General features: G+C 39.2%; 1 protein-coding gene across 1 annotated transcript in view; it reads left to right on the top strand.

Moving 5' to 3' along the window:
- LOC122411014 (monocarboxylate transporter 10-like) overlaps positions 1–24,638 on the top strand; it is a 56,465-nt gene that overhangs the window by 26,034 nt on the left and 5,793 nt on the right. Inside the window, exons 5-9 of the mRNA XM_043419527.1 lie at positions 1,048–1,216; positions 3,770–3,934; positions 12,808–13,090; positions 14,484–14,658; positions 21,324–21,530. Coding sequence (XP_043275462.1) covers positions 1,048–1,216; positions 3,770–3,934; positions 12,808–13,090; positions 14,484–14,658; positions 21,324–21,530 — 999 coding nt within the window. The remainder of the gene's footprint in view (positions 1–1,047; positions 1,217–3,769; positions 3,935–12,807; positions 13,091–14,483; positions 14,659–21,323; positions 21,531–24,638) is intronic.

The raw sequence follows: 24,638 nt of genomic DNA, 5'->3' as shown, positions 1-24,638 counted from the left end.
TGGGGTTGAAAAAGCATGCCGCAAATAATCGAGCTCGGTCGAGCGTCCGCGATACGAGTATTTTTCCTCAACATTCCTCATTCGACCCCCTGCTATACGTATCCCGTCCAGGAATCCGATATCCCATAGGAATTTCACGAAAGCCATGTTTCCATCACCCACTCGTTCTCCAGGGCCCTCCTTTTTCTCATTTGTATGTAAGTCTGCCTCGACACTGAAACACCATTTTCCGATCTATTTTTTATGTCGAATCACCTAATAGAGGTGAGAGTACTTTCTCAATAATTTTGCTGTAAATCAACGAAGCGTTACCTGCCAAGTCGAAACTATAAATTGCCCTTTATGTTTCTTCTATGAGCAGGCTTTATCTTTGTTACGAACATTATTTCCTTACTCTTGGGACGGTGACACGATCCAAAGCCTTTGTTACGCGTCGCCGTCAACGCCATCTTCGAATGATCCACCTTTAACTATCATTCGATAGTTTTGTGAAATGCTAATTTCTAGTGATGTTTTTCACCTTTTCGAGGATACGAGTGCATGGTTGGACTAAATAGTTGCAGATTCGAAGATTTATTTTGGCAAATACATAGCGAAGGGAGACCCTTTTTCACGAATAAGCCAAGACCCATTTGCCTTTATTTTGAATATTTTTGAGTTCCATCTGTTTCAAAATAGGGTGTCTAATATACAGAAATTTGAAAAGCTTCGTCTACTTCTTCCTCTCAAACACAAAAAAAGATTTTGTAATTTTTTGAAATTTTCGATAAAAACATTGAGTCATAACGGAGCTATACCCCTGAAAATTTGTCAAATGTTTTATGTTTCTGCAACTTTACTGCACCTTCGCTACTTCTATTGAGGAGCAGTCAAAGTGCATCGTACAAAAGCGCACAGAAAAAGCAAGAAAATTCGAATAAAAACGAAAATTGTAAAAAATATTGAAAAAAAGTTTTGAAAGAATTCGATTTGCCTCCCGATATCGATGAGCAAAGAATAAAAGTCCAAAGATGGCTTTTGAACTGTTACGTGTTGTGTACATTTCAGCATGGGTCGGTGCTTTGAGTGCAGCAGTGTCTCGTGGATCAGCACCCTTGGTGGTTGGTGCGTGTCGTCGTGGTAGCACGAGACTCACCGCTGTGATTGGTGGCCTCGTTCTAGCCCTGGCATCCCTTTTCACATCGTTCGCTCTTCAGATGCATCAAGTGTTATTAAGGTAAATAGCATTGTTACACAGACTTCGCCTGAGCTTCTTCGCTTTTCAATGTTATCATTGTATTTCGAAAAAGCTTTTGAGCCACGAAACTGTTTTTTTACATTTGTTTTTGTTCGGCATTCGCTTTGTCGTATATAAATGAAAACATGGCAAATTATTTCTACCTGAGATTATGGAAGCTCCGCCGCATGTCGACTGTTTTTATTAGCGTGCCTTTGTGTATCCAAGCGTATTAGCTTTTGCTTGGGAAAATGGAAACGTGTTCGCATGAAATTATGAAGACGAGGGAGCTCGAAGCAAGGAAAAAAGTCAAAGCTGCGGTTATTATACGTTATAGAAACTTGTATACGCTCGTGATTCTCTAGCTACTTGCGAGTCTTACAGATGAAATCACTTTGAATATCTTTAGAGTACAATCGAGATGGAGTACCGTTCGAGCACTGTGTGCTTAATTTCGGGAAGGAGAAATTAACGTGAAAATTTGTTTACCGAACAACAGCGAGAGTATGGTTGATATATTAAAAAATAGAAAGTGGGCAAAAGGCAGGAGAGAATTTTTCGCCGTCCCATGCAGCAAAAAAAAGCCACGGAGATCTAAGGCACTCTAGTTTTTTGCTCTGAAACATCCGCCAGCTGATGATTCCCATTAAAAGTTTGATGTATGAATAAAACTCGTCTTTCGCTCGGGACTATGATGAAGGGAAATCTCTTGGCCGGTTTGAAGAAAGACTCTCGTACAGCGTAAACGCAACTTTGGGGGTTGAAAAATATTTCATAAACCAGCTGCGTTCGTCGGTAAAATTGCTTAGGTGAATTGGACTCCGAGCTCTCGCGTCGCAATTTGAGAAAAACAGATCGCTAGATGAGACGAAACATTTGAGAGAGCGAGGGGGCGCTCGCGGGGCTTTCGGTTCAGCGAAATCAGTAAAAAAACGGTAAGAGAGCGAGAGAGTTTTGGAAAAATAATGGTTCCGTGGCACGAGAGCAAGAAGCGAACCATTTGTATTCTCGAGAAAACGTTTTCGCTCGCCGGCCAGAGGGTTACGAGCTTTACTTCTTATTTTTCTTCCTCAACCTTTCCCCGCGCTGTTCTTTTGTTTTACTTTTAACGTATGTCTATCACTGGTCCTTTATCGGTGTATAAAGGTGGATTTTCACTGCGAGCGTTATCTACGAATAATATATGTTTCTATTCGTTTCGGGCCAGCCCCGTTGCGAAGAGAAGTTTTATCAGGTTGGATATTCAATTTGAAAACAAATGTTTCATGATTTATTGCTCGTAAAATCCAGCAGGCAAACCTAAAGCCAATTGCAACCCTTTATGCTCTTTATTGGCGCGCTCGCTACGAACGCGAAGCATTGGCTGAAGGAAAACTTCTCGTACATGCTTTACCATTGAATTACTCCAGGCCCCGATCGAATCAATTCGAAGGATGTTACAATCGCTCCAATCAAGATTCCATGAATGCGACGAATCTGATTGAAAAATAATACCTTTCAAAATTCTTAACCTTTTGCTTATTTAACAAAGCAACGCCAAAAATTTATCAATACGGAATGTTTAAAAGATGTCATATAAAATAGAGAAACTTGTTGTTTGATAAATTAACAAAATTCTTTGAATTGAGTATTGAGTGATGCTCGAAGGATCGTATTTTATGTGTGTCTAAATCGCGTCGATTTTTACTTCCCAATTAAAGACATTGTCTCTTTAAGTTAATGACAGAGTTCTAATTCCAAATTTTAAATCAATTTTTTCAACTTATCTTTTGGCGAATGAAATTACGAGCCATTAATTAATCGGGGATCCAACACTGACTGAACCCAAAATTTCATTCGTCCCTGGAGAAAATAATGCAGTTTTTATGTAAAAAATCGCATTAGAGAGCGCAAAGGAAAATGGATCAAGAAAAAATAATGGCCCAAGCCAAGATGAAACAAAATGTCGAAATAAGCAAATGTGAATCCCAATAAAATTCCTATTGTCTCTCACAAATCATAAATTTTCTTGAACCAAAAGGGGTTAATTTTAACACAAAATTACTCCGAATACACTGCCAATTATCGTAATCGATAATTGCACTCTTTGTGGTATAAGAAAATAATCCGAATTGTGATTTTTTCCCGTTTGTTGAATCGGTCAAAGGAACGTTGATAAAGTCATTGAAGAAATAACTTAAGTAAAGACGATTCCTTTTATAGTATCGTTTCTAGTGCTCTAATTATACTGATTGTTCTACTCGAGGAAAATCTTCGGGTTTTCTTATCTCAGAGTACTCTTCTCACTTTTTTTTGTTTTTTTTTTTTTTTTTATTTTATTTCAAGAGCGAACAAAACTTCCATCGTAATTCCCTGCTTCTTCAACTCTGAACGTCTTTTCCTTCATTTCTCTAGCTTTTCGTTCGTTTTTGTTTTTCGCAAGTTTGGTCTTTCGCACGTGCGAGCTCCGGCACTTCCGAGTTCTCGTGTCTGTTTCCCAGCCACCGCTGCTCTATCTGCAACGCGACTCTATATACACGTATTTACTCTTTGCAAATTGCAATATACCCACAGCTACGGTCTGGTGCTGGGCGCAGGAGCGGGTCTTGTTCGTGAAACTGCGGGACTCGTACTCGGCCATTACTTCAAAAAACGGAGGGAGTTTGTCGAAATGGTTGTTCAAGCTGGCACTGGAGTGGGAATAGCGCTCTTCAGCGTATTCTACAAGGAGGCTGTTGGGTGAGTCTCGTCAACTTTTTCAACGCGTTAATAAATTATGAATGAGACAATGATTTTTCTCGAAGTTGCAAGTTTATCTTCCGCCATTTTTTATCGACGAACACTGCAAAATGGGCGTGCTCGAATATCTTTAAACGTCAACGAGCCTCCCAAATACTTAACCCTACACCTCATGTGCCTTTTTTCATACCCTCAACCTCATGACCGGGGCTTGAACGCACCCCACTCTTTGTCTGCTTATAAATCCGGTCCTACGATGCTAAACTGACTTAATCCTACACCATTTTCTTCGTTTTTTTATAACGAAAAGAATGATGTACGATAAAACTAATTTCAATTGAATTTATATATTAAAAAATCCGTCGATAATCATTCGATAATGTCGCTTGTTAGGACGGGAGCGTAGTTTGAAGTTCGCGTGGGGTGTGCTCACACCCCAGTAATGCGTTCTAGGGTTAATTCAATAAAGAAAATGTATCAACTACCAATGGGAAAAGTCACGTTTCGGTGTAAAAAAAACAAAGGTTGACGCTCATGAATGAAACAACGAGGTTAAACAAAATTGAATTATGTTTTTATCTCGTTGAGAAAATAAATGTGAGAAACAAAGAAAACATATACAGCGAGTTATGCAGCGGTGTAGCGGAAAAAATGGCGCAAGAAAGCACAAGTGAATCGAGGCTGAGAAAAACAGTGAGGCGATGCTGCCAGCTGAATATAAAGTAGCGCGTATACGTACTGGGGAAGAAAAGCTCCATGAAAAGGGGATGTAAGGAGGCTATGTATACTGGCTATTCATCATAACTAGCTGGTTTCGAGACGCGCGGTATGTATACCCAATGTAAGCTTGGTTAAGACTTCTCTCCTGCGCAAGCTCCATCCTAAAGAAGACATGACCGTGATAAAATCGCGAGGAGCTTATCGGTTATCTGAACGTCTGACGAGGGAAGGAGCGATACGAAATTTCATCGAATCTCTTACGTACGGGATGCAACGATATATTTGTTTTCGTAACATTGAAGGTCAACGAAACAAAGTGCAGTATATTTGAGAATCAAGAACGTTTTAGGTGGCTCATATTTTGTACAAAGTGTCTCCAAACAGTGCGGACGATTGTTCAATTTTGGTTTCTAAAAACCGAAAAAACTAGACAGAGTGTAACAGCTGTTTAAGTAGCATTTAAAATTATGGAGAAATTTCAATCGGTTTTTCTTGGTTTTAATCCGACAATTAAGATTCCTCTGTTTCTCCAGTGAATCTTCTTCCCCTGGGAATCTTCTGGAGAGTAATACACTGAGAAAAAAATTGTTGATTCAACAACAATTGGTGTTATCGTAAGAGTTTTCTTCATTTGACTGCAAAGTTTTAGGGGAGAACGAATCTGCAGTTTGATCTAAGACTCCTGTTCGTTTAATCATATTTAACCTTGGCTTGATCGTATTTTTCATCGGCACCCCGTAAACCCACATTTCGTTGTTCCAATGGCCTTTTTTCTCAGTGTATTTTGGTATTCCTGAGAGACAGAGTCCGTATTGGCCGCGTGCGAGATAATCTGGCTTTTGAAAGTGTTTTTCGCTCAGCGACAATCCTTCACCGAGACGTCCGCACGTCATTCGTGATATTAGTATACCGCTCCTGTGCCACCGTATTTGCCACGTACACAAGTTCCTCGGGAATATCGAACGATCCGCGTGTCATCTGCACGAGAGGTTTTTTCTTCCCTTTTAAAAGGAAGGCGCGCTGGGCGTTATATTGCTGGGTGTTTCTCAGCGCTGATCCCCCGAGGATTCTTCAACGCGACCCAAAGTTATTCCATTATCGAAGAAGCAAACGAGAAAGAGAGAGAGAGAGAGAGAGAGAGAGAGAGAGAGAGAGAGAGAGAGAGAGAGAGATCAGACACGTGGAATATATATTTCGTCTTTCCCACGTGCAATATTCTGACTTGCTGAGGGAATGAAACTTCGAGCCGGCACATGGAAGATCCTCCTTTGCATCCATCCCGGGCCTTCTCTTTTGCCTCGAATTATTCGTAATTGCCTGCGATTTTACTGTGTCCGTATAAGGGAAAAGGGTGAGGGCGCCAGCCGGTTGGTTCATTTCAAGAGGCTAAGAGGGAAGATTGTGCGGGCCGCGGGGCAATGCGGACGAATCAATTTACCGAATTTATTTCGTAGTCTCAACACCGCGATGACCTCGGCGAAGGAAAGAAATATCTTTGAGCTGACATTTGCGTTGGAATATCTCGGGGAAACCGAGTCACGATATAATTGAGAACCTTTCAGTCGACGTACATAATTTTTTGTATCAATGCATACGCGGGAGGTGGTTCGAACGCAGAGCTATCTCTAGGCAGAGCAAAAGGGGGCTGAAATACGTCCCGCAAGGTCTGAATAAACGATGTCGCGTTCGCTCTCTCGCTCTTTTTTTCTATTTTTATTTTACTATTTTTTTTTCTCGTTTTCGATCGATGGGCTCGAGTGCCGCGTCACTACTGTTGGCTTCTCGACTTCGGCCCAACTCGATGTGCCACGCGCTTTGAATTATTCGTTCGAATTGTCCGCACGGCCAACCCAGCGCACACGTACGCATATCACGCGCGAAAACTCACACACGCGAGCGCGTATGAGCTGCTCCACGCGAAAAAGTCACTTTTAAAAATCCATTATAAATAAATGTGGAAAAACGGGCATTGGGAAAAATCGTCTGGAGTTTTTCGAGCACACATTTTTGCATGGCTACAGAGAATCTTTGATTAATGAGGAATCGAACAGGAACAAATGATTTTGGGACGAAGTGTGGAGGGAAAGCAGAAATCAACGTTTATGTACGCTGTAGATGCTTCGGAAACGCGTAGCATTATATTTTCTCTTCGCTTACGGACTGGAACAGAAAACGATAAAATAGAAAAATGGTCCCGCAGGAGATTTCGATTTTGCCTGAAACGCCCCATTGAAAATGTACCAATATATCGGTAGGAGCCCACACGAGCTGCAGCAGTACACTAAATTGAAAGTGATTCGCCAGCCTCGCGCGTTACATTAATAACACTCTGGCTACGAGGAACAGCGGAGGGAAACAAGAATATGCTTCGATGCGCGCGTACAGCCAAATCACCCATAGAACACAGAAGAGCTCTAGCGATTTGCGTCCACCGGGTGCCCTCAAAGTCATTTTTCAAAACGACCATTCACGTTCAAGAGAACACTCGATCTTTCACCCGATTTGCAAGCTCTTCGTACGCATTAATCGTTAATCTAGTTCTTCGAAAATTCAACTTTTTCGAAAATTATACGCTCCGAAGATCCTTTGGAAGATTTCTTCGTTGGTACAAGGCAGCTAAGAACGCACTGCCGATTCCGGAACACTCTCTATCGTACGAGTGCTTCGTAACTTATGCGAAGCCGAAATGGATATTAAATACTATATCATGAAATTAGCTTAATCATGAAATTAACAGCAACACTAGTCATAACAATGATCGTGGAAAGTTAGTAACTCGTCACAATAAATATGGATCCACATTTAATGATACGTCGCGCAAGGGATATGGCTAAGGTCGCATTACTCACTTGACAGTCTTTCAATATTTTTTAAAAAGCTTTATCTTATTTTTTAATCGTGAATAATATTCAAGTTGAGTTCATTGCAGAACGTATTTCATTCCGAGTCTTTCACACGATTCGATATAGTACATTGCGAAAAGGCAACGTTTGACAACGTTGAACGTAGTCAGCTGACAGTTTGGATCGGAGATCGCCATATATAACCCTAAAAAGTACAGCTGTCACTTCCACTGACAGTATGATATAGGTTGCGTTATATATGACAAGTGACGTATGGGCCTGCAAAATTTCAAGGTTCTGTAACCATTTGTTGTCCCCAACTCAATATTTCCAATTCAGATGCTCGTTGACTCCTCTTTTTAACGTACCAATAGATTCTGTGCGATTCAATTGATATAATTAATGGTTTTAATTTTTGACATCTAATTTAGAAATGTATTAAATTTTGAGTCGAAGATGGCTCAAGGGGGCTAGTAAGTCATAAGCGATATGTTAATTTCTGTACTTTACGACTGTTTATATTTTAACCAAACAGTCGACAGGGGTCTTGACCCATTCCCATGAAAACGACAATTTTGGAGACGCGATTTCGAGTACACAGTTTTAAATGAGGAACAGAAGAAAAAAATATAAACTTATTTGTTATGCGCCGGAAAAGAATTTTTTTTTTAAGTTTCAATTTTACAAAGAGATTTTATATAACAAAAAGTGTTTACAAAGAATCTGCAAAGAATAGGTGTGAATTTTTTGTGAATTTTTGAAAAAAATTGTTAAAATTGAAAAATACAAAAATAGTTGGAAAATTTTTGAAAAAAATCACACGTATTCTCTACATTATTCTGAATACCTTTTTGTTCTATAACATTTATTCGTTAAGTTGATACTTTTGGAGAAAAATATTATGAAAGTTTACATCATGGTGTTTTGAAAAACCGCCATCCTGGAAAAACTGAGAGAGAAAAAAAAGTTTATCGCCAGTGTTCTGGAAAGGTTAGACATTAGGACACCTTTTCTGGCGATAATATGGTTATTCGAGTGTAGCAACATTAACGAAAATCGATTTGAAGGAAAAAAACGTGAAAAATTCTTAACTTTTTAATTAAAAATGCAAAAATAATAAAGATTTTGATTTAATTTTGCAAAATAAATGCCAGATTCTTAAAGAGCACCCTCAAAAACTCCCAATATCAGATTTTAAAACATTTTTCTTTTGTTCCTCAATTAAAACGGTGTACTTGAAATTGTGTGTCCAGAATTGTCGTTTTGTTAAAATTTTACAGGCATTGAGACGAAATCTTGAATTGTAAGACATAAAAAAATTAGAGTGTAACCTAAAAACAGTCCTCGCTCCTGTACATCCTTAATAATACATGTGGCAATGCACCTGAAAAGATATTCAACGAAATCACACTCTCCGAATAATTGGGATGCTGAATTCGAGGGAAATTAATCGAATGTATCAAGTCTGAAAATAATTTAATTACTTTCTGGTTCTAATTAAGAATTAATTTGATTAATCGAGCGCACATTTTGTTGGTTTATTCAAGGGTGGCCTAATTTATGAAATTTATTATCGCAAGTGAAAAAAAGTATGAGAAATTAGAAGGCAAATATGACGCTTTTGGTCCCTCGGCAGCTTCAGAAAATCGCGAAGCAATGAAGTGAGAAACGATATGAAATTAAACTTGCCAACGAAATCTCGTGGAACAATCATCAAGACTCTATACCTGTGCGCACACTTCTCTACATAGAATTCCTCCACCGGAGCTTAATTGCAAACTAATGAAATGGGCCCGAGCCAAGCGCTTTTCTCACCGTTGATCCTCGTGCTGACTCTTCGTTCTCTCTGTTTAGGAATATTATCTATCGAGTATTCCGTGCGAAATTCACCGAGTTCTGATGGACGAACAAATTGTTTTTAGTTTACATCCATTCCTCAAAGACGAGCGGCCATTACTTCAAATTTTGAGGCAACATTTTTCGACAAGATTTTATAGGAAGTAGAAAGGGGAAGAAATTGCGTGGAGGCGGACGCTCGAGCTATTCGGACACGAAGTGCCCGATGTATCTCGTGGCCCTATATCATCCTCGTGGCTTTTTTCTTATCGCCTGAGATCACTAAAAAAACTTCTTTTAAAGCGTCGTCGCAACTTTTTGTCTCTTTCTGTGGTGCGACCCGGTTTTTACGATAGCCGTACCGCGTGCAGCTAAGAATTTGCAGTCCATCTCGGGCTCTATATAAATCTCGATTATCTTGAGCTTCGAGAAGGGAAGAGTTGACCATGAAGTTCCGAGCGAACACTTGCAATTTAACGAGATTGTCCGCGCGGTGGAAAGACGAACGAGATGTTGCCGGAGGAGCAGCGCCTCGGAAAATTTGTAATTTCTTATCGTCAGCGGCTATTGTTCTGGGTACAAATGGACCTCGTGTCAATAATAAAAGGCCGAAGAAGGCGGCTCACGTAAGGGCGTAACTTTCGTCCCCCTTGCCCATTGAATTGTTCGAGTTTTCGCCTTTTTATTCACTGCAAACGAACAAACCCATAACGAGAGTTCGTGCGGCTGTCTCTCGCCTCGAATCTCGTGATGAGAACACAGAGGAAGGAGCTTTTACAGCATCGTTAAAGGCCCACTAGCCAGAGGGCATTTGCCCTATTCTCTCGCTGTACAATCCAGCCTAACGTCCCCTCAGCTCACTATCGTTCCTTATCCTTCGCCACCGAAACTTCGTTCATACCGTCCACGCATGCTCGCATCAAACTCTCGCGATACAACTTTCCTAGTGCTCATAATTCTCGAATTGCCAATAAACAAAATGTCCAGCGACAAAAAGTCGCGAGCGTCGAGTGATACGCTACGACTAAGAGACAAAGTGCACACAATAGCGATACTTTCTTTTTACGAGAATCCAACGTGTTTCGACCTTAAGATTAGACAAATAATAACAACATTTTCCTAAATTCCGGAAAATAATGTTCGACCTCAATTTTCACTTGTAAAGAGCAAATATACGATCGAAGCGATCAAAATTGTACGGAATGAAGGATCGTGGGATCAATTTAAAAACAAAACTCACCGAGTATTGTTCAACCTTCATTTTCATGAGATCGCAAACAAAGTATTTTATTATGAAAACACATTGAACAGTTCGAACGTGAATATATCGAAATTTTATGGTGCTCGTAAGATATTTTGCGGGCGGTCCATTCTTTTATATTTATAACAAAAGTGAGCAAAAAAGTTACATGAAAAAACAGAATTCAACGCGCGTACTTGGAGCCTCAACGACCTTCCATCGTTCTCACCGCGAGTACCGCGGTTCAAAATCAACATCGCATGAATTTAACGAACATTCAAACTAAGGAACGTCAAAAATAAAAATCGATACAATTTTTCCACCTATTTTATAAGTTTCAGTGTACCGCGATAGCTTTGATTATGAACCGCAGCGTGAAATTTGAATTTATAATTATTTCCGTGTACGCGTAGCAGAAGCACAAAGTTCACAACGACGAATTCTCATTATCCGAGCCCGTTGAATTCATAAATTAGCTTTAAATGTTCAAGCAAACATTGTTCACACAAAATTCATGAATAAAACGGTTAATTCTGACAAAGTATTGTCCGAATTTGAACTAGTTTGGAAATGGATATTGAAAATAGCAAACAATGCCAAATTCGTTAATAATAACAATTCTACGTAAAATAGAACAATAACAAAACGTAAAGCACAATGGAAGCTTGGCATAAGTGAAAAAAAGAGAATTCTCATCGTACAACTCGCAATCCTGATGCGAGTCTCGTTTCGAAATAACGCAAAATATACACGAGCAAGCTTAAGTAGTCAAAGTCCGTTTGCGGTCAGACGTCGGCTCGCGCAGAGAGCTCAGTTCCCTCCGGTTTTAATCTCCCTCTTGGTAGATGGAGGACTAAAAAAGCCCTCTGCTGTCAGGAATATTTATCACGTCTCTTTCGTGAAAGGATTTCCGTGTTGTTAAAATTGTGTGTGACACCTTTTATCGAGATGACGTTGTACGGAGTCGGTCCGGTACGCAGCCACTTGGGAATGGACGAAAATCAGGTTATTTATGCGATTTTTAATGAATATAGAAATAAAACTCGGACTCGTTCTCGGAAGCATGCGAATCTGTGCAGTTTTGTTAAACGGAGATTATTGACACTTGTTTCCAAAAAGATGAAAAACACATTGAAAAGCTTGAATAGCAAGCGCTTTCGCATTATACACAAAATGAATCGAGTCGATTTAACTATTCAAGCAGAAACTCAAACCGCGCGCAGCCGATAAACGCTCTAAATATAATAACATATTTCGAAGCTAATCTGTGGGCAAATTTACAAATTCTTTTCAAACAAACTTCGAGCCAATACTTTAGCCACACAGAATATTCGAAACATTCCTACACGATTTTTCTTCGCACGCTTTTATTTCAACTTTCAACGGCAGGCTACAGAATTCGGTGGAGCAGTTTCACCGCTTCGCCGTTATATCCCGGACGAAAAAGCTTTCACCCCGATGAATAGAATTTGTCGTATAGATATATAATCCCAAATTCATGTATACAGACATACTTTCGTCTATGTATTATGTATTTCGCGGTTTTCCTCTGGCCAACAAGTAGCGTACGTACGCGTATACACCTAAATATACGTATGCGAGCTCATATCCCACGAGAAAATGGTATGAAGTTCGGCGCGGAGTGAATTCAACCCGTACAGCTGGCGTATAGCATTATAACGCTTTCTGAATACGAAACGTACGAATTTTGCCGATTCAGGGAACAGGTCTTGTCGCTGTGCTTATAGCCGATAGCACGAACCAGTATTTTCGTACGGTATAGTACAAATAATTGAAACTTTGCACGATTATTTGCACGGGAAAAGAAATTTTCACTCGAGAACTGACAGATCGAGATTCTCGCTCGTCAATCACCCGACGAGTTTGTAATTAATTTCATGGACGACGAAACTTTGGCTGAGAACACGCGAGCAGCGGAATAAAAAATCATGAGAATGGAATGAAATGATTTGTAAATTAATTACTGTTGGTTACTAATTCCAACGAGTTTAAGGTAGTTCATGGGCGAAACAATTTTCTTAAGAAAGTCTTGAAGTTTACACAGACTTACACGCGCATATCAAATTTCAAAGGGTTCGTCTTATTGATTATTGAGATAAACGTGCTTAAATATGAAGAAAAATACACAGAGTTTTAACGAATGAACGTGCTTGCGAAGTTCATGAAGTAAGACTAATGAAGAGTAAGATTAAATTGATGATGAATTTTGACAGAAAACTGGGCTGGAAATTGGGGCTTCAGTCAGTAACGGGCGCATTGTCGTTGGCTTTTTTCCTCGGTCTCATCTATCGAAGCGCCGCCCTCTACCATCCCCAGCGCCGTGCCATATGCCATTTGAAAAATCAACGGAGCAAAGTGAAGGAAAAGAGATCATCCTCAAAGGCTCCACGACAGCCTCTCGTCGATCTTAGCCCGTTGGGTTGCCGACCCGTCAGGATGCTCATGCTGGCAGCTGGTGCAGCTGGCTTTGGTCTCTACACGCCAGCGTTTTATATCGTAAGTTGTGCAAAAACGTATCCATCAAATATTTTAGATTCGTGAGTTCGAATAGACTGCTCGCAAAGCCAAACCCTTGGGAAATTCGAGTCAGAAATAACCGCAATGCATCGAGGTGTGAAAATCATTAAAAAAATAATGTTCATAGTTTTTTTTTTTCAATTGGAGCTTCATCGAAGACACTGCGATTGAGTAGCATAAAAATCGACAAGAAAAATACTTGAAATTCTCATAAAAAACGACTTCTCGGTGTTTTTTAAACAAATGAAAAATATAATTGCCTTCACTTTCATTCAACCCAAGTTGAATGATAGTCTGAAAACTTTTTATGATGAATAACGAGAGATTTTGGAGTTTCTCATTACTTGAACTGGAACCCTCTCATCTCCATGATTGCCTGCTTACCATTTTTCCAAGTTGATTCCAGTTATTAACTTATTTTCATGCACGCTCACCTCTGGATTCAGGATTATCGAGAATTGTAGCAGCCCCACATCAATTATCACGTTGTTTCAAACTTTTCACATCTTCATCTCAGAAATCGCTCGAAATTCATTCTCAAGAAAAACATTTCAAATGATCCGCGCAGAAATACGAAGCGATGCATTGAAAACTCATGAAAATCACGTCGAAGACTCTCAGCCCATTGAAATGTTGGAAAAATAAACAAAAACGTGATAAATATCGTTGCGCAGTGGTTCAGCATCGAAGGCCTTATGCAACATGCATATGAACGTATAATCCACCCGAGCGTTCCCCCGTATTAATTGTAGAGCGTATCCGGCGGGTTTCCGGTATCATTGAACGCTAGTAATTGGAAGCTTGGCGAGGTTCTCGCACCTCAACCTTTCCCTTTTCCTCCTGCCCTGCTCATAGAGTCACACATGTATACAACGTAAAGTACGCTTATACGTATAACGACTGATAGACAGTGTGTTGGAGCAGAAGAGTTAAATTGTGATCACCCGAGGGCAACAGTGAATTACGTTTGTGCATTCGTGACTTGGTAAGGTCCCAATGCAGAAATGGCAAACGTAACAAAGTTTCTTCGCACGATAATAATATCCGTAGGTGACTCTGCTTCATTGAACAATTACGTCGTACTTTCCCCTCACTTTTTCTCATTTTAGTTTCTAGAGCTTAGTTAATGAGACACGTACGCGAGGATGAGAGTTTCGCATGGAACCGGAGTTTCGCCGTGGAATCATCTCGACGATTCTTACGGCATAAAAATGTAATAAAAACCCGTATATATAGGAGAGTCCTTGGTGAAGATGAAGATACGAATTTTATAGTCCACTTTGCCATAGTGTCAAGATCGTTTATATTTTCGTCTCGTTTTATTAGCCTGCTGAGTACGAAACAGAGAAATTTTTTGGTCGACCCTTTGCAGGCGCTTCAAGGATACCAGGACGGATTGGAAGCGAGTGCGCTGGTCCTTTTGCAGACGTGCCTGGGTCTTGCTGCGGCTCTTGGTTGCGCAGCTTGGGGTTTGGTTACCGCTAGGCCATCAACGCAGTGCCTCGTGTCCAGACAATATCTCTGTCAAGCAGCTCTTCTCGGAGTTGGTCAGTATACAAAGCACAAGCTTCCCCAATGAGCTCGCTCCCGAGTAATCCTCTCTCTGTACTATCCCCGGCTACCTGTATACTCAACCGTTGTTTCGACGTACGTGGACATACTGACACACAAACTTTGTATAAACGGTGTCCCGAAAATCGGGTCTGATGATTCGACGATTATTTAGGGGGGGAATGTCAGTGTGACGGGCTAAAAAATGAGGTATTTTTGGGGAGTTTTTTTTTTGAAAAAACGGCTCGATAAAATTACTTGAAATTTTGTGTATTCATTATCGAAGTAATGCGATAGCAAGCGTCTGAAATCGAAAATTCAAAAAGATTATTAAATTATAATAGTATAGCTATCGCAGCATCGTGAAAAATGGTGGCTATTTAAAAAAAAAATCGAACATTGCACAAAAATTTTGCAGTAAATTGTTAAAAAAAGTAAACAATTTTAAAACAGAGGATAACATTGAATGATGTTACTTAAATATTAATATAAAACAAGTTCTTACCGATAAGTATTCCCCCTTAACACTCTCGTATTCCCCCTTAACGAAGCAGAGAGTTCCTCATCAAATTTCATTCTCCATTTATCCAAAAAAATCATTAAATCTGAAAGAATCGCTTCAATATTTCCTCTCATACGAAGCTTGGGAGTAAAGCATTGAATTAAAATTTTCTCATTCTTTTTCACTGCGGCTTGTTCCTTTTGCTGTAACGATACAGGTGTAGCTCACCCTCGTTTCACATTTCTCATTAAATTACGACTTTGAAGTTGATTCGTCTGCTCTCACATGTCACAATGACCTTCGACTCGTCTACAACAACTCAAATTCGTTTTTAACTAGTCACGAACAAAAATAAACGAAAACGAACTGTGTGATCGTTTTAAATGCACCTTGGGAAGTGGCAAACTCTTTCAAAGTTTGAGGAAGTGATTAGCAAATAAAAATCTTTCATTATAATGAATCGTGTTCCCTCTTTCGTTCTAACGAATTCATTAATGTTGTCGTTCATTTTGCCACTAAAAATACAATTGGTCCAGCATCATTTTTCATGAACGAATTGTACTTTTGTTCTCCTCAGGTCACTTTTCAAAGACTGTTTTCATTGAATTAATAGGACGTAAGTGCGGTGCATGGGGAGTCGAAAGTGCGATAAATATTTTGATTAAAACCGCATGGTTTGGCGAGCCACGTAAAAAACCTCGTCAACTTTTGGGACACTTTGTATGATTGCTGGGAGTTAGTACATCTCGCTACGGGTATTTAGTCCGTGTAACGTGCATGCTCCCCGTAATGTATGTTCATAGAATCAAACGCTGTGAAATTCGCAAGTATATCGTTCGGAGGAATGAGAAATTATTCGAAATGTGGGAACTTCCAGTAGTCTGAAAGCTTTTGATTTGTTTCGGATATTTGATCGTCGTATCAGGCATTTTTCACGATATTTCCTGGAGCTCGGGACTATAAAGTTTACGGATTTTCCGCTTTTCAACTCTTCAATCTATCGAGCATTTCTACTCGACATTTACAACGTTCTACAGCCCAAGAACATGTATATGGCACATAAATGTTAAAGCTAAAATATATGGGCTCGAATTGTTCCATAATGAGCGAAATTTTCGAGCGCAGTTTTATTACAAAATTCCGTGCCAAGTGTCGGAAACGACGTGACGAACTTTGGCTCATAGGAGAGAAGTCTCGTTTGCGAGGAGATTGACGCCCCCTGCGGGCGTCGAACTTCATCGTTGCAACCAAAAATACAGATATGTTTGTGTATGTTTACCCAAATAAGTCACACTTTCATCCTTATAGATATAGCTCAATGCTCGCACTGCGAATGAAGATCGCAGGGATTCTAACGTTCGGAGATAAACCGGTATGGGTTTGATAACGTATCAGGCGCTCTCGGGCGACCAAACAACGCGTGACATAGAAACAAAACTCTCCTTAACCTTTTCGAATTAAATTCCAAATAAATGGATGTTTCAAATTTTTTTTGGGAGGATACAAGTCTCGAGAATTATGTAAAAATCATGGAAACAGTAGTTTTTTTACAACTGCAATTTTTACAAAATGAATAATCTGGAAGGAATCTTTTTTTCTTCATATTTGTAACGTAAGTTTGAGATTGATCCGAGGATCGATTTTTTTTTCTAAAATCCTGCTTAAAATCGTAGCACAATTGACAAAAATGGTTTTCTTTAAGGTAGATCATGCCCGTAGGATTGTATTTTATGGGTGTCTAAATTGGGTCGATTTTTACTTCCTAATTAAAGATGTTATCAGTCTCAATTAGTGTCAGGGTTATTAATTCAAAATTGTAAATACATTTATTCAACTCATCTTTTGGCGAATGAAGTTACAAGCCATTAATTAATCGGGGATTCGTCACTGAACGAACTCAAAATTTCACTCGTTCCTGACGAAAATGCTATAGTTTTTTATGTAAAAAATCACTTTAGAGAGCGAAAGGGGAAAACACAAAGGGAAATGGATCAAGAAAAAAGTTTTTATAAAAAGACAGAAGGCTATGATAGAAATGGGTCGAGCCAAGAAGAAAGAAAATGCTGAAATAAGTAAATGTGAAGTTACCAATTTTGTTCATTCTTTAAGCTTAATACATCTTTATTACCAGTGAGACAATCGTCTTGAATTTTTTTCCCAAACTTTCATTAAACACTTCATTGTTATTGTGTACGTTTTCATAAACTTCGTAAGAAGCGTTCATTCATATGGAAAGATAACAAAATTTTTATGCATAATCCCTATAAGCCTGTGTATTTTTTTTTCATATTTAAACACGTTTATCTAAATGACCAATAAGATGAACTCTAAAATTTGATATGCCGCTGCGCATTTAAACTCTGTGTAAATTTCAAGACTTTCTTAAGAATTTTTATTTGAAAAACTGAGGTTGTTGCTCGGAAAATAAATTACAGCTTCTGAAAATAATCATTTTTTAAGTTTATAGTTCTCGATAGATGGTGTTCTTTTACCAACGAGATAAAATCCATAGTGGAGGAAATGAAAATAAAAAAATCGCTGTTACAACGATATAGACGGTAGAGAGATTCAGATTTTTATAGTCATAACCGTGCAGAATGTAAATTTTCACAAAAAACATGAAATCTTCGGTGTTAGATAGAAGATTTTGCTGTTTGTATAACGATTACCGTTGCGGTTGGTAACAATAAAAAAATTCAAATTTGCATTTTATTTCTACTACATACTCGTTTTTTCTGCAGTTTCAATTCTCTTCAGTTTCAATGAGTCTTTTCAATTTATTTTTCGATGAATTCGCATGAAATGTTCTGTACACACAGGCCCGCGTCGACACAAAGTATATTCAAGTGCATTCGGAGCAGCATCGATTAAAGCATTCGCAATTCGTTTACCCTCCGCTCTCACAACTCGCGTGAACTTTTACCTCTGCGTTAGTAAAATCCCTTTCGAAAATGCTCAGGAGATTTCTCGGTTCGAACGTGGTAAAGAACTTATCACCGAGAACGATTCTTTGCTCCGTTTATCGATAACATTAATTCCATCACGATCCGCTTATTTATAATCGTCTGCTCAATCCCTTAGAAAGCAAACGAAGCAAAATTTTTTCCCTGAAAATATCGATGAAACAAGTTGTCCAGATCCTAATTTCCACGTTTTCCGTCGGTAAATGAATCGTCGAATCAACGAATTAACAATGACATTTCTCAGCAACAAAACATCGAAAATAATCTTGCGGACGCCACCCCGTTAGAAGTTCGTGTCCATCTCGTTCAGACAATTCATTTTCGTGCTGAATTCACACGTAAGATAATTGAAATAATTACTACTATTGTTTCGACTCAACTTTTCGTCGTTCTTCGTTCATCCATTCCTGATAAATTGTTGATAGTTGAAAGTTCTTTATTTGCTTGAGTTGACTGTACCGCGCTCCTTCAGCTCGCTAGAGATTGGGCTGGAGTTCAAGTGAATTATTGGTTCAAAAGTACGTAACGTGATGATTAAGTCCTGCGTGGTGTTTGAGAATTCCCTGCGGAAAGCTCTAATATTTGTGCACGTGCAAATTTACCTTACCTTCCGTTGCCGTTGATAATCCCTTTTTTCGTTTATCGAGTTATTTACAACCTTGTGAAAACATAAATCCTCGCACGAATTTATTCCGAAGGGTTGAGGTAAAGATGTTTTTTCACCACCGAGTAATTGCTTCTGTTGATCCACGATTGACGATCGAGATTATTAATTCGAGTGACAGAAATTAAAAAAAAAGGCAGTTGGATAAAAAAAACCTATTGTTTCTGTCGCTCCGATCAAAACAGTCGAATTATCTACCTTAAAAAAATGATAGAATCCGATCTGCGATTAAAGACATTTTGGACAGAGCGCGAGAGTTTTGGCTCAAGATTAAAGTGAATTTAGCGAATAAAAACAGTGAGAAAGTTCGAGGAAAATTTATAAGACTGTTGACACAACAGCGAGTGAAGATTTTCTAGAAAGCTTTTTAAAACCGAGAGAAAAAGGTTGAGGTTTCTGAAACATGCAGCAGGAATGGACTCACAGAGTGCCATATCTCAGTTGGAGCAGCGAGCCTTAAAATATAAATAAATAATCGCTGGGAGCCGGATATTTATGTGCCACTGGGTCTGGCGAGCGTAGGTGCACCAAGTGTTTGTGCGAAAGCCGGAAATGGCAAAAGGATTGGTATAGTAAAGGGTGGAGAAAAGAAGACAGAGGAGGGGTGATGCAAGAGAAAGGGATAAAAAGGGTTGAAGACCGTATAGTAAAACCGCACGAAAAAAAATGGAAAAAAGGGACGGGAAAGAAGGTGGAAAAGGGATGAAAAAGAAACAACTCGGAAGCACGAGATTCGCGTGTTGCCTGGAGGTATGTGGGCTCGAACGAGCGCTCGACGCGCGTGTGTGTGTGTGTGTGTGTTGTACTACACATAACTTCAGAAAGGTGCGAGAAAAAGAGTAGGGGCGGTGGTGCACCAGGCTGGGGGTTGAGGAGGAACGAAGCTGAGGGTGTCTCGGCTGAATGCCTGTCGCGTTTAAAAATGCTGGAGTGGCACGGAGCCGGGGGAAGCTTGATAAAGAGCAAGAGAGAAAGTAAGAGTCGGGGGGGAGCGAGAGGGACGAGAAGAAGAAAGAGGGAAAGAGAAATCGCAGAGGGAAGGTTGAGGGGATGTACACACAGGGGGACTCTTCGTTGAGGTTTTCTTGGTTACTATCTTGGACTTCTGTCATCGCAGACTCGTACGGAGTGTTTGCGGTAACAGTGAAAAAAGAGGGAGCGAGAGAGAGAGGGAGGAAGATTAAGGCGGAGAGGGCGAAAAAAGAGAGGATCGTATAACCAGGTAGTTTCTCGACGATGACGCGACGACAAAGATGACGTAGCCCGAGGCGTTTAGCCGCAAAACAGCAGCCACGTACTTTTACATTTTTAATTCGTCCATAGGAGAAACACCCTTGCACGATGAAGAGGGCAATGCCTCGGGGATACTTTTTTCTCATACCTCGTTGGCGACTCGTGGTCCAAGGGACGAGGAAAAACAGCTTTGGCTACAAATATACGCGCATAGACAGGGGACCAACACATGCGATTGAACCAAAGAGAAAAGACAGGGACGGATTTGCAATTTGCCTCGACATCAGAGATACGAATCTAGCCTGATAAATTTTAATATTCGAGGGTACCTGGACGTTGGAAAATAATGAAAATGTTAATACATCGTTTCGGGTTGTATATCACATCCTACAAACTCATAATTATGAGAAAAATGATGGATTTCATGTTCATTTAATATTAAAATGGAGTTCTTATTTGATAATGAAGCAATTTCAGTCTGTGGAATTCAAGGTTCTTTGATTAAGGTAGATCATGCCCGAAGAATCGTATTTTATGGAGGTCTAAATTGGAGCGATTTTTACTCCCTAATTAAAAATATTGTCTCTTTAAACTCATGACAGAGTTATTAAATCGAAATTTTAAATTAATTTTTTCAACTTATCTTTTGACGAATGAAATTTCATTCGTCCCTGACTAAAATACTATAGTTTATTTATGTAAAAATCGCATTAGAGAGCGCAAAGGGAAACACACAAAGGGAAAGGAATCAAGAAAAAAGTATTAATAAAAAAAGACAGAAGGTTATGACAGGAATCGGCCAAACCAAGAAAAAACAAAATGCCCAAATAAGCAAATGTTAGGTTACGAGTGCTCTTTACCAATTTATCTTTATTACTAGTAAGACAATCGCCTCGAATTTCATTGTATGCTTCATTGTACCGTGCACTTTTTCATAAACTTCGTAAGAAGCTTTCATTTCGTTCAATGGAAAGATAAATGATTTTTTACGCATAGTCCCTAAAACCCCGTGTATTTTTCTTCATATTTAAGCAAGCTTATCTCAATGACCAATAATACAAACGCTTTAAAGTTTGATATGCGTGTTAGTCGACTACCCATTCAAACTCTCAGTAAACTTCAAGACTTCTCTTAAGAAAATCGTTATGAAGTATTTTAAGAATAAAATGACAGTGACAATCGATTGTTTCGTATGACAGAACTTAGTTGCGATTTTTTTACAGATATTTTTCACTGGATACGAAATTTCAGAAAATAATTGATTGTTTATCTTCCTTTTTTTATGTGATATTTCCACAGCTGTAGCTCAAGTGGCTCTCGGCAGTGTCCAAGGATACCAGGGTCTCGTCCTCGCTTCTGGCCTCTACGGCGCGTCCCTCGGTGGTGCTCTTTATTCCTTGAAAATGCTTGCTCTCGAGAGGCTCAGAGCCAGACACTTTGCGAGATCTTGGGCCCTCGTTCAGGCAGCGGAAGCCCTGCCTATCCTACTCGGAGTTCCTCTTACCGGTTCGTATATTCGTCACCACGTTTTAATGCTGAATTCATTAGATTAATTTAGTTTTAAATTAACGGCAAGGACTTTGTAGTTCAAAAGTTCTTTGAAGCCACTTTTTTTTTCTCTCTAGTCGTTTAAAGCACTTAATGACTGAAAAAAGAATTACGAGATCCTTGGACCGAGAATGTTGGATGTAATTAGTAAGAATACCACAAACAGCACTCTCTGTCTGTTTCTCGCAAATAAAAGATAAAATAATTTCCACTTTTTTATATCCTCCTCTACAATATGCCAACATTAAACTACTTTTCAAAGGAAATCATCCAAGTTGCACTTTTCTTGGGACGACAAAATTTTCGTAATCACTAATTTCATTTGAAATACAATTTTAAAAAATTCTTCATCATTCCGGTACATTTTCAGTTCAATAAAACTGTAAACCTTGCTCTCATCAATTGCCTGCTTCTGTTTCGATTTAGATCCCAATTATAATGGAAAATTATTTTCTAATATCGTCACGTTTCGATCGAAATAAAAAGAGAAATTATTTTGGCAGCAACCCGTCAATGTATCCATTTTTTTTAATTTTTCACATTTTTATATAAACTGTTCAAAATTGGTCGTCAAGAAAGAGCTTTGCCTTTTTACAGTCCCTGCTAACACGTCAACATTCCACTATTTTTCCAACATAATTGTCCGAGTTGCATTATTTTTTTGCCGAAAAAATAACGCGTATTTACAACTTCAATTCGACATACTCCAAAACTTTGGAAGCCAGCGATAATTTCGTAAATTTTCTTTCAACTGATCGATCTGGTTGTTTAAAGTGGAGTTTCGCTACAGTCACGTTGAAAAGTTAACTAGCTTGTCGGAATGCGAAAACTTGTGGAAGAACCTGCTTACGGGCATCGTTACATTATGCAAGAGCCTAAACACACACAAACTTTTGGGTTAAATGTTTCGTACTAGATTTGAAATTTGAACTACATCCGGTCCAAATGCTCATGATTTGGTGAACAACTTCGTTATAAACTTCGCTTCTCGAATGAAAGTTGGAAAGAAAAAATCCGTTGAAAAGTTTCCTAGTAATTGCAAAGAATGGAGAATTCTTACTTTCGCTTGCATAAACACGCGAACATCGCTGCAGTTTTTTTATTTCAAATATCTCGAAAATGGAGCGGTCAATCTTTGTTAAAATTTGTATCTCGTTGCAAAATTCTTTTTTGAATAAGTATTCGGAATTTTGAAAAATTCTGTTGAAGAAGGTCTAGCAAGACTTTACATTAAGGGGGAACATCAGTGTGACAGGCTGAAAAACGAGGTATTTTTTCGGATTTTTTTTTTTTAAACGCCTCGATCAAATTATTTGAAATTTTGTGTATTAATTATCGAAGTAATGAAGTATAGGAGGATTTTTTTTTTTTAATTTTTAGTACATTTTATTAAGCAGAGGAGCAGTCGCAAAGTGGCGTCAAAAAAAGACTGCCCGACGGTTGACAGCACAAGTGCCACAGCAAGCATCTGAAATAAAAAATTCAAAAGGTTTATTAAATTATAATAGTACAGCTATCGCAGCACCGCAGGAAATTTGAAAATTTTGGTTAGAAAAAAAATCGAACGTCACCCAAAAGTTTTGCAGTAAACTGTCAAGAAAATAAATATTAAAAAAAAAAAACTCTACGATGCGACGACAGATAAGTTTTCTGAAGAAAAGCCTCTCCGAATGAAGTCGATTGGACAAAATTTGACAGAGTTATGCTGTCAACCAGGTCAAAAAACATGATTTCGGAAAAAACGCGTTCAAAGTTTAGACAGGATAAAATTCGATGATGTAACTTAAATATAAATATAAAACAAGTTCTTACCGATTAGTCTGCTATCCCTGGACCATACAGAAGCTCTTTTTTCACAATCATATTTCCCCTGAATCTTTCATCCGAAAATACAGATTCTATAGTGATTTTGGCAAGATAACAAACGCTGATCATCCCACGAAAACTTAGACTTTGATGAGAAAATAAAATCGATGTTTGCAACGTTTTTAAGTATCTTTTCGAGGAATAAAATTGGATAATTCTCGCACTGCAGAAGCGTGTCTTAATCGGGAAAGAGTTATTTAGCTGATTGCTCACGCGGGAGGCAAGAGAATTGTCTCACGGGAGATATTAACGAACGAAAGCGCTCGAGAAAGTGGCACGGGACGTATTTCTCATCCTGACGAATTAACATGCCAAACGACGGTTGTACGTGCATGAGTGTTACATACACGCGGAAATGAGATCGTAGATGCATATCTGCATTTCCCACAGTCAATTATAGTCGGGGAGACGAGATCACGGGAACGTACAGTGCAATCGTTGCACTGTGCCATCGTGATAAACAATTTTAACGAACTACCGTCGAGCTGCGATTAAACACCTGGTATGTGCACAATCTCCCAGTCGCTTAACGATGACGTAGATCGCGCGGTAGTCTCGAGAGTTGAAGGAAGAAAAAAAACGTAGAAGCGCAGGGACTGGCTCGCGGATAAAGCGCTCATTCAAGCCACGAGCTGTACGCAGCGCCACGCGACGTATGCACAGCTTCCGCATCCTCGAACAATTATCGAATAAAGAGAAACGGAAGTTGAAGAACGTGCCATTCTCGCGGTTCGGAAAGGGCGTTTCTGTACACACGCGCCGATCTCATAAACCGAACAACCCTCTTTACACGTGGCATTCATTGAAGGTTGTTCTTGACATTGAAACTTTTCTTGGCAACTTAAAAATATCGTATCGATTTTTATTAGCATTGTCGTCACAGCTTTTTATACTTTATTCTCACATGCCCATTCGCGTATGCGCTTTTAACGCTCGATAAATTTATCGCACCGGATAAAATCGGGATTTTATTATTATTTTTATGGCTTCTCCCCTTTTCGTTGGAACTTTTACTTAGCTCGAGTCATTATTTTAAATCCGCCGTTGCCCCCGCTTCGCTGTTCCCGTTCCCCGCTTTGAAATTAGAAATTGTAAATATATTTTTTCAACTTATCTTTTGGCGAATGAAATTACAAGCCGTTTATTAATCGGAGACCCATCACTGCCTGAACCCGAAATTTCATTCGTCCCTGGCTAAAA

The sequence above is a fragment of the Venturia canescens genome, chromosome 5, assembly GCF_019457755.1.
Source record: "Venturia canescens isolate UGA chromosome 5, ASM1945775v1, whole genome shotgun sequence".
NCBI classification, from domain to species: domain Eukaryota; kingdom Metazoa; phylum Arthropoda; class Insecta; order Hymenoptera; family Ichneumonidae; genus Venturia; species Venturia canescens.
The sequence above is the reverse complement of the archived record's forward strand: the minus strand, read 5'-3'. Positions and strand labels throughout refer to the sequence as shown.